Here is a 10453-nt window from a genome sequence, read left to right on the forward strand (position 1 = left end):
TGTGGCCTCTCCCGTTGCGGAGCACAGGCTCCGGGCGCACAGGCTCAGCGGCCATGGCTCACAGGCCCAGCCGCTCTGCGGCATGTGGGATCCTCCCATACCGGGGCACGAACCCGTGTCCCCTGCATCGGCTGGTGGACTCTCAACCATTGCACCACCAGGGAAGCCCTGTGCTTTTATCTTAAATTCCAAAATAGAATTAAAAGTGATTTCCTTACCACCATTAAGGTATTACAGGATTCTGAATTCATCTATTTACCTTTACTGGAGGTTTATATTTAATGCTTTTGTGTTGCTGTCTAACATCCTTTTATTTCCACTTTAAGGATTCCCTTTAACATTTCTTGTTAGGCAGGTCTAGTGGTGATGAACTCCATCAGCCTTTGTTTACCTGAGGAAGTCTTAATTTTGCCTTCACTTTGAAGGACAATTTTGTGGGATAGTATTCTTGGGTGGCATTTTTTTTTCAACATTTTGAATATATCATCCTACCTTCTTATAAGGTTCCTGCTGTGTAAGCCTCTGATAATTTTATGGGCGCTCTCTTATATATGATGTGTTGCTTTTCTCTTGCTGTAATATTTTAAATGAGCAGAAAGCCTTTTGGACTGTATATTGTTGTTAAATGGGTGTCTCTGTAGGGGATCAAGGTTCCGGGCTTCCCATTCTACCTTCTTACTGTTGTCACGCTCCACTTCTATTATTTTTAATGGGAAAATAGTTCTAAAATATGTATATTTACATATCTTATTGAGTTGAATACACAGAGCATAGCTGAACTTTTTTGTGTGACTCTGGACATTTTTTAAAACGTATTACAACAAACTACATGTATCCATGAGACATTATATTGAAAAATCAGTTGATCCTTGAATATTCCTAGGATTGACCCTGGGTTAAATCTTTTTTTTATGCTGTTGTTGTTGTTATTAAATTGTCCTTTTTATGTTTAAATCATTTGTTTATCATAATAGAATATCAGAGGAAAACATTACCAACCTTGTGCTAGGTGCCAGAGGTTCTCCTTTGCCAGTCTCTGTGCGTTCTTCTACCTCACCTGGTCTTTTAGGTTGGGTGTGTAAAAGGAGCACATTGTGGCTTATTACTGCTTTGTTTTCTGGCCTATTTATTCAATGAACATTTCTGAGTTATATGTATTAAATCATTGGAGAGTACATATTCAATTTATCAAGTAGATGTGTATATGTTTTCATGTGTTGGAACATTAAAGGTCCATTTTGGTATATTTATTCTATGATACATACCTTTCTTTATGAATCACCTACATTTGATTTTCCGATGTGCTGGGTATGTGAAAATACTTCTCTATGGAATGTTTTTCTTATTATGTGCCCTTACAGGTGGTGTACTTAGCAACCTCCTGTCTGCTTTTCGGGATGTACTTGTTGGTGTGCTGGTAGGAATTGTTTTGGGAATGTTTACTCGATATTTTCCAAGTAGAGATCAGGTAAATAAAAAATAATCTATTTGGAAGTACAGTATTTCTTTCAAAAGACATTTCTTTCAAAAATTTGAACTTTTAGAAGATCCATGAAATAATAAATTTAATATTTAGTTCTCTTGCTCCAAAAGAGGCCTCCAGTGCCTACTCTGCTTAAAACTGAGCACAGCTGTGATTGATCCAGGTCAGTGGCCCTAACCGAAGTCCCTGCTTCCTGATTAGGCAAATAAGGAATATCAGAAAAATGTACTTAATCCAGAGTACCTTCTCCATTCCATCCCACTCCTTTCTTCATTAAATTGCCTGTTGACTCCTGACATTTAAAAAAAAGTCTTTTTCCCTCAAACTTTACGTTGAACATTTTTGGAGAAATATATTCCCATTTATCTCTGCATATTTTCTGACTTAAATTCACTCCCTCTCCCTTTGACCAAGGACACACTATCAAACTCAACCCTTTCCTGCCCTAAAGGATATGCCATTACTCTTAGACTTCTGTAACTTCCATCTTAATTTCCCTGCAGTTATTGTCTTAGCTAAAAAGATATTCAGACATTTATCTTTAAGAATTCTTTGGATATGTTATATGGGACTACAGGTTATATGGGTCTCTTTTCTTTCCTTCTTCTCTTACAGTTAAAGTATTATAACCATTTTACTGATGTTAGTATCAGAGATATGGCAGAAGATGAAACTCAGTAATTGCAAATTTTGTCACTTGATACCAAGTTTGCTAAAATATGTGGTGAGAAAGTCAAAATTTTAGACATTATTCTATACAACATATGAAGACATGGTATCAAAGGGTCAATAATAAATGATAGATGATATGATAATTGTATTATATATTTAACATAAATTAATTTCCAAATATCTATCAAATTCTAGGGAGAGCTTGCAGTGAAGAGAGCGTTTCTTATCTTGAGTATGTGCGTTTCTGCTGTCTTAGGCAGCCATCGCATTGGTTTGCATACAGCTGGAGGATTATGCACACTAGTATTGAGTTTCATTGCAGGGACAAGTTGGTCCAAAGAAAAGGTGAATATTTTTAATACACCATTTTTTAAAAGATAAAATAACTGCATTTTTCTTACATCTATAATGGACATTTTAGGAAATCGCACTCTAGTTGGAAGATGTTCCATAAGTTTGTATCTTCAAGGAAGTGAATGAATCAGTCAAGGAAATAAAATATTTAGAAGAAGGACTACAACGCAATCAGAAGTTGAGTTATCACATCAGGCCTTTCTCTTTTTCCCAAGTTTAATGCAATAGGATTATATAACTTTTATTGATTTAATTATTTTATTTATTAAAATTTTAGTTATACAATTAATACATGCAAATATGCTCATAAAATATTAAAACAGTAAGAAGGGGACTTCCCTGGTGGCGCAGTGGTTAAGAATCCGTCTACTAATGCAGCGGACATGGATTCGAGCCCCGATCCGGGAAGATCCCACATGCTGCAGAGCAACAAAGCCCATGCGCCACAACTGCTGAGCCTGCGCTCTAGAGCCTGCGAGCCACAACTACTGAAGCCCGCGCACCTAGAGCCTGTGCTCCGCAACAGGAGAAGCCACCGCAATGAGAAGCCTGCTCACCGCAATGAAGAGTAGCACCCGCTCACCTCAACTAAAAGAAAGCCTGCACGCAGCAAGGAAGACTCAATGCAACCAAATATAAATAAATAAATAAATAAATTTATTTTAAAAATAATAATTAAAAAAAATAAATAAAACAGTAAGAAGGCCCACATATGGAATACAATGTAAAAGACTCCCTTTCCCCCACCATTGCCAAATATCAAATCCCCTTCCCAGATCATTTCCTCTAATCACTCCTCTATCTGTAGACAGATCACTTCCATGTTTTGTTATTACAAACAGTACTTCCATGAACAATCCAATTCATGTGTGGTTTTGCAAATGTATAAGTACTTCTGAAGGAATAGATTTCTAGAAGTGGAATGGCTGGATTTAGAAATTGTACATTTCTATTTTGATGGGTACTGCCAAATTATCCCTAAAGAGGATTTTATTTACACTGTTTACTACCAGCAGTGTAGGAGAGTCTCTAATACCTAAACCCATCAACAATCTTGGGTATTATCAATTGTTTTTTTTTTTTAACAATCTGATGGGTAAGAAACTATATTACATTGTTATTCTTTATTTATATTTCTCTGATTAGTAGTGGAGTAAGCTTCTATCCATATATTCTTTTATAACTACTTATTCATATTCTTTGCCCATTTTTAAATTGGTTTATTAGCCTTTTTGTTCCTAATTTATAGAGTTTCTTTATATGTTAGGGCTACTAATTCTTTGTTGTCTATATGTTGCGTGTAATTTTTGCTTATCTTCAACTTTTTTTTTGATGTCTTTTGTATGGCAGTAAAATTTCCTATAGTCAAATCTGTCAGTTTTTCCTTTTTGGTTTGGGTTCTGCATCTTGTTTAAGAAAAATGTTTTCATCCAAGATTATGAGATTATAAACATTATAACATCTTATATATTATCATCTAATACTTTGGTCGTTTGTTTTGTTTTTCATTTAGTTCTTTAATCCCTCTGGAATCTATTTTTGTGAATGATGTGAGGTAAGGATGTACATGTGTGTGTTTATATATATGTATTCATAGACATACATATATATATACACATACATATATATGCATATGAATTGTATCGTCTATTTTTGCCAAAGTATTTATTGATTAATCCATCAATTATTCAATGACTTTTTAAGTGTCTCTTTTAACATGTGCTAAACTCCTATATATATATATGTATATATACATTTACTTCTGGAATCTATTTAAACTTATCTATTTCTATGCCAATACCACTCTATTATTTTTTTTTTTTTTGGCGGTACGTGGGCCTCTCACTGTTGTGGCCTCTCCCGTTGCGGAGCACAGGCTCCGGGCGCGCAGGCTCAGCGGCCATGGCTCACGGGCCCAGCCGCTCCGTGGCATGTGGGATCTTCCCGGACCAGGGCACGAACCCGCGTCCCCTGCATCGGCAGGCGGACTCTCAACCACTGTGCCACCAGGGAAGCCCAATACCACTCTATTTTAAATCACTGTAGTTTTATGTCTCAAAATCTATATAGGAGATTCCCTCTTATTATACCTATTTTTAAATTATTTCTTGGCTGTTCCTGCCCATATTCTTTCTTAGATAAATTTTAGAATCTGCTTGAGAACTTCCCTATCCAAAAATCATATGGGCATTTTGTTTAGCATTCTGATAAATTCATAATTATAAGAGAAATTAAATCACTAATAATAAATTACAAATAAATGAAAACTGCTGGTTTGTTTACATGATAAAGGAAATCAAATAATAAAGAATAAATAGATTTTAAAGATTAAAAGTAACAACTAGGATAATGTGCTACAAAGAAGAAAGAGTAATATTGATTTTCTTTTGTTACTTCCTTTTTTAAACTTACTTTTATAAATGGCAACCAGAAAACCTAGTCATAAGGGGAGTAGTTATGAAGATAGTTTATGCCTCAAACAAAGGATATTAAAGTTTTATGTATCTCCACCTGTAAAAAAAGATAAACCCAGACTGAGACTAAAATCTCTTCATCCAAATTCCTGGAAAAGAGCCAGAGTACTGTTATGTCACTAAGGGCATTTCCTATAACCATGTAATTGTGGAAGCAGCACTGGGGGGATTCATTCCCAGAAAGGGAAGCCAGGCAGGCAATCAAGTTAGAATCTATTAAATGTTTTGGTTTGGTTTCAAGGAGAAAGTAACTTTGATGTTTTCAATATGGCTCCTTTGGAAGCAGGCCTAACAGATTACCAGAATTTTTTTCCTAGTTGTTTAGGACCTATCAGGATTCACTTTCATGGGATTTGGTCCCAGGATAATTTTTAGTGGAGGTCTTCCCAACTCATTTTTGAGAGCTGAAATGTCTGAATGATCTTGAGTATGTTCTCATCAGGCATGATGTAGTTCTATCTCTGTTCAGTTGCCTTACAAACCAAAGATAGAACTCTTACTGTACCATCAGAACATGTGTGGAACTTCAAAGACCTTACTTGTTCCATGACAGAATTAACTAAATAATATTTTTATTTTATTGCTTTGTAGATTTCTTTTAATCAAATTCTACCTAGGTGTTTGTATAAAAGAATTAACCTACTCATTTAATTTTTATTGTTTTAACATTTCTTCTACAAATAAAATATCTTAAGTTTATTAAATGTTAAGAGAGACTTTAAACTTCTGAAATGCAAATAATTATATGTGTCACAATAACTGAAAATTTATTACCCTTTTCTACAGATTAGAGTCCAAAAAATTATTCAAACTGCATGGAATATTTTTCAACCTCTTCTTTTCGGTTTGGTTGGAGCGGAAGTATCTGTCACATCTCTTAAATCAAATGCTATTGGTAAGAATGATTAGAGGCACAAAAATATAAGATTTGAAAATATTTAAGAAAACTTTGAATAATTTTTATTTACAACATGTCTTTGAATGCTACAAGGACCTTCTTCAGAAGTACATGTGTAACATACATTTGTTCTTCCTTTATCCTGTACGCTCTTTGTAACCAAAGACAACCCTGAATATCTTCCCTGAGTGATCTGAGGAAATGGAGATTAGAAATTTTTCTGAGGGGAAATATTGGATACCATTAGCATCTTTTGAATACTTTCATTTATAGTAAAAGTTCAACATCTGTTAGCTCAGAATTAAATAAATGTAATTTATCTTATTTTTCACCATACCTCCACCATCATATTATCTCTTGCACTTTACATAGAAGCCTCAATCATATTTGTATTTTTATGATTATTGTTTTTACTTTAAAAAATAAAGATATACAGAGACACTAGCCCAAAAATGCTTTCAACCCATTTACAAATCATATCTCTAGGCATAAAGAACCACTATTTCCCAAATATTGTGTTATTCATGTTTGTTTTTATCTGTTGTAGGCATTTGTGTTGTTACACTGAGTTTGGCATTATTGGTTCGAATTTCTTTTACATTTGTATTGATGTCTTTTGCTGGTTTTAATTTTAAGGAGAAAATATTTATTGCTTTATCGTGGATGCCCAAAGCTACAGTCCAAGTAAGAACATGTTAAGTCATTCTAATTATTTTAATGTTGATTTTTTTTAAAAAATTCTAAATGAAAAAAACATCCAGTCACAAAATATGGGCCATTAATCTTACTTTTAAAATGTTTGATTGATCGTAACTACTCATTAAAATTAATGTAATCTTTAAGAAACTCACTTTTAAAAGCAATTTTTCTGAAATTGAAAACTGTGCTTTTAATGACAAATACTTCCTAAACTTACAAAAACATTTTTCTATTTTCCCAAGATATAAAATAAGAGTATATCTGAATGCGCTGAAAAGGGCACATCATTACTTCTGGGCGTTCCTGCCAAATACACATAACGTCAATCTTATCATGAGAAAACATTAGACAAAAGCAAAGTGAGAGACAGTGTGCAAAATTGACCAGTACTCTTCAAAAGTGTCAAGGTCATGTAAGACAAAGACAGACTAAGGATCTGTCTCCCATAAAAGGAGACCAAGGAAACACTTACTAAATGCAGTGGATTTAGTTCAGGCGTGGTCCAAAAAAAAGGACATTAGTTGGACAGTTGTTGAAATTTGAATGAGGTCTCTAGATTAGTGTATGTGTGTGTGTATATATATAATATATATTATATCAGTGTTAATTTTCTGATTTTTGGTTATTGTACTGTGGTCATACAAGAGTTAACATTTGGGAAATCTGGATGAAGGGTATATAGAAAGTCTTTGTATTACTTTTACAACTTATTTGTGAGTCCAAAATCACATAAGAAGCCCCAGAAAGTGAATGAACTTGGGAGTGGGGGGTAGGGAGCAGCAACTCTATGCATGGGGAGGAGCTGGTTGTGGGGCTGTAGGATGCTCTGAGGAGTGCTTTTCCTTTAGGTATCAGAGTGTGAGGTGTCAGATTTGTATTATATTTAAATCATTGTTTAAATCTTAAAAAAAAAACACCTTTTTTTGATTATTAAAAAAAAGAGTATATCTGAAAATTGGAATTTTTGCATTTTGCTGAATATTGTAGAGCTAAGTGTTACGATTTTAAACTAGAGACATGTTGATTCTTTTTAAAATATATCTTTCCTATGCCTGCCACCCACTCTACCATACATGAATGCACATATATTATTTTTAATTATATATTTAATTTGTATGACTATTTGATTGATGACTGAATCTCCCCACTAGATTATATAGGAAGGATAGGAACAGTGCTTGTGTTTTCTGTTATTCTTTTTCCCTAGCACTTAACACAGTGCCTAACATGCAGGAGGTACACAATAAATAAGCATTGCATGCCTACAAGAAGGAATGATGAATGAATGAAAGAGAGAGAAAAGCCAGACCTTGTAGTTTTGCTCTCGGATTCAGTGATAAGGTATTGCTACTTGTTGTCAGACTGTTTAACCTGGCAATATAACGTCTTGATTTCCTGAGATTTTCTCCATTGTTATTCCAAAACAGAAGCTTGTGAGTTTCCATGCAACAAAACTCTCTATATGTCATGGTTAGAAAAGCAGGTCCTTGGGACCAGGCTGCCTATTTTGAATACCATGTTACTTGCCTATAACCTTAGGCAGGTTACTTTGTAACGTCTCAGTGCCCAGTGTATAGATTCCAAACCTCTTGTCAGTTTTACTGTATCACACTGCCTCCCAGTAGTAAGAACAAGAAGACAGACAACAAAATCCTAAAGAACCGTAAGAAACCTTAGCATTTTGTGTTGTCTCATTGTAGCCAGGAACCTAGTGGTAAACGGTAAAGGCAAATATGCAAAGCTCTGGTTTAGGTGAAACTCCTAAGGTTCTGAAAATAATGTGAGCACTCAAAAAATATATTTAAACAGGGGAAAGCTGAGATGACAAGAAAACAAAAACAGCCCCCAAATGTCTGCACGCTGGTTTGTCACTTTTTCACTCTCCTTCCAGATATATTTGCTAGGAAGAACACAGGATTGATGAGTAATTTATGAAAATTCTTCAACACTTTGTCTTGTTTCTTTTCTAGTAGTCTAGTGCTAGGTGTTATTTGTTTTAACAGGGCTATTTACTTTTATTATATGTTAACTCCATTTAACATTTTTCTTTATGCCTCATCTTTTTCTCCTCTAAATGTAGGCTGTTTTAGGTCCTCTGGCTCTAGAAAGAGCAAGAATCAGTGCACCCCATTTGGAACCATATTCGAAGGATGTGATGACAATAGCTTTTCTAGCCATCTTGATCGCAGCTCCAAATGGAGCTCTAATTATTGGCATTCTGGGACCTAAAGTACTTACTCGCCATGATCCAAACAAAATGAAAGTGGAATTAGCAGGATTAGAACTTCATTAAAAAGTTGATTTGCCACCACCTGCCTGCTTCTCTTAATGAATTCTCTTACATGAGAGAAAAATTAAAAAGTACAAATATGTGGAGACTACACAGAACCAAGGAGTTACTAAATATATCATTTCACTACAGGTGTTTCCTATGACTTTTTATTCCAAAGTTAATTTAATAAAAATAATATAAAATAGAATGCCTTGTTAGTATTTATGTATTTCAAGAACAAAGTAAATTTATAAATACCCTAGGAAAGTTGAAAGGACTCTATCAGGTTGGATTTACTGTCACAATACGAACTAAGCATAATAAAAAATTAAATGAACCTAATGACAGAAAGATAAGATAGTATAAGTCTCTAAATAGGAGTAGAACTCTCCATCAGGTTAGTAATTCAGTTAAAAAGATTACCAGAAAAAAGAAATAAAAATGACAAGAATAAAACACACCAAATTTAAGTGGGTCAACTGAATGCATTTTAAATTCTGGTTTCACTACAGTTTATACAGTGCTTTTCACCTGCATCCCATCACTTGGCTACATAATTTGTGGGGCCCAGTGAAAAATAAAAAATGTGGGACCCCTTGTTTCAAAAACAGGGAAACAGTGCAGTTAAAAGAATTAAAGTGTTTCCCTTTAGACTATTTTATTATGCACACAATATCATAAGAACAATAGTGACACATGACATGACAACATACACTTACAAATTGTAAAAATAAACTTTTGGTGTCATAATGTATATAATACAACAAATAATAGCTTATTAACATGATAGCTTGGTGCTAAGATTTTCCTGGCTGCTTCTGTGCAAATTTGTGTATTAGGTTCATCAAAATTTATACTTTTAGCCACTCATTTTCAATCGATATGATGGAAAGTGACATCAGTTGCTCTTGACAAAGGCACGATCACAAAACATTTTTGATAATTTTTCATTTTGAGAAGGAACTTTCTGCTGATACAACCATGATTGGAGCTGTTAAGAGTATTTTACAAGCTGTGATCACATCGGGATACATTTCTGATAAATTATTTTGAAATACAAATTCTAGTACATCTACAGCTGATGATTCTTGCAGAACGCTTTTTTCTAAAAAGATTTAACTCTTCATACAAATCAGTTTCATGTAAGCCTGAATTTAGTTTTAAATGTAAATGTATACACTGATACATTGTAAATGTATCAGTGTATACAATGATATTTTAATGTTTACTGTCGGACATTTCCTGTAACTTCTGGAGGTTATACCAGAAACCAAAAGTGGCTTCATGACTTGTATATAGTTCAATCACCTATTTATGCATTCTTTCGCTATACCTTGAATTACAAGGGAAATTTATTTTTAAATTGTCTTCCTCTTTAATCATTGGTTCATCAAAGCTTGATATGGATATAGTGTTTTTTACCATCAAATGTGACAACGTTTACATTTAATTTCTATTTATAAGCCTTTGGATATTCGTAGCATTACAATAGCTTTCAAAACCAGAGATTCTAAGTTCACTGACGAGTTCTAATAACTCCTGGCATGCTGTATTGCAATGTCCATGTGTTTACTTCAATTCTGTAATAATTTACTGACAAA

At 34.1% G+C, this 10453-nt stretch overlaps 1 protein-coding gene across 1 annotated transcript in view; it reads left to right on the forward strand.

The window, feature by feature from the left end:
* The window catches only part of SLC9B1 (solute carrier family 9 member B1), a gene marked incomplete at both ends in the record, with an annotated part of 47353 nt that extends 38480 nt beyond the window's left edge, over nucleotides 1-8873 (forward strand). The window contains 5 exons of the mRNA XM_079920571.1: nucleotides 1362-1468; nucleotides 2351-2500; nucleotides 5770-5878; nucleotides 6429-6565; nucleotides 8661-8873. Of these exons, the coding sequence (XP_079776697.1) occupies nucleotides 1362-1468; nucleotides 2351-2500; nucleotides 5770-5878; nucleotides 6429-6565; nucleotides 8661-8873 (716 nt within the window). The remainder of the gene's footprint in view (nucleotides 1-1361; nucleotides 1469-2350; nucleotides 2501-5769; nucleotides 5879-6428; nucleotides 6566-8660) is intronic.
* Between the last annotated feature and the right edge of the window lie 1580 nt (nucleotides 8874-10453).

The sequence above is a fragment of the Stenella coeruleoalba genome (genome assembly GCF_951394435.1).
Source record: "Stenella coeruleoalba genome assembly, chromosome: 4".
Taxonomy (NCBI): domain Eukaryota; kingdom Metazoa; phylum Chordata; class Mammalia; order Artiodactyla; family Delphinidae; genus Stenella; species Stenella coeruleoalba.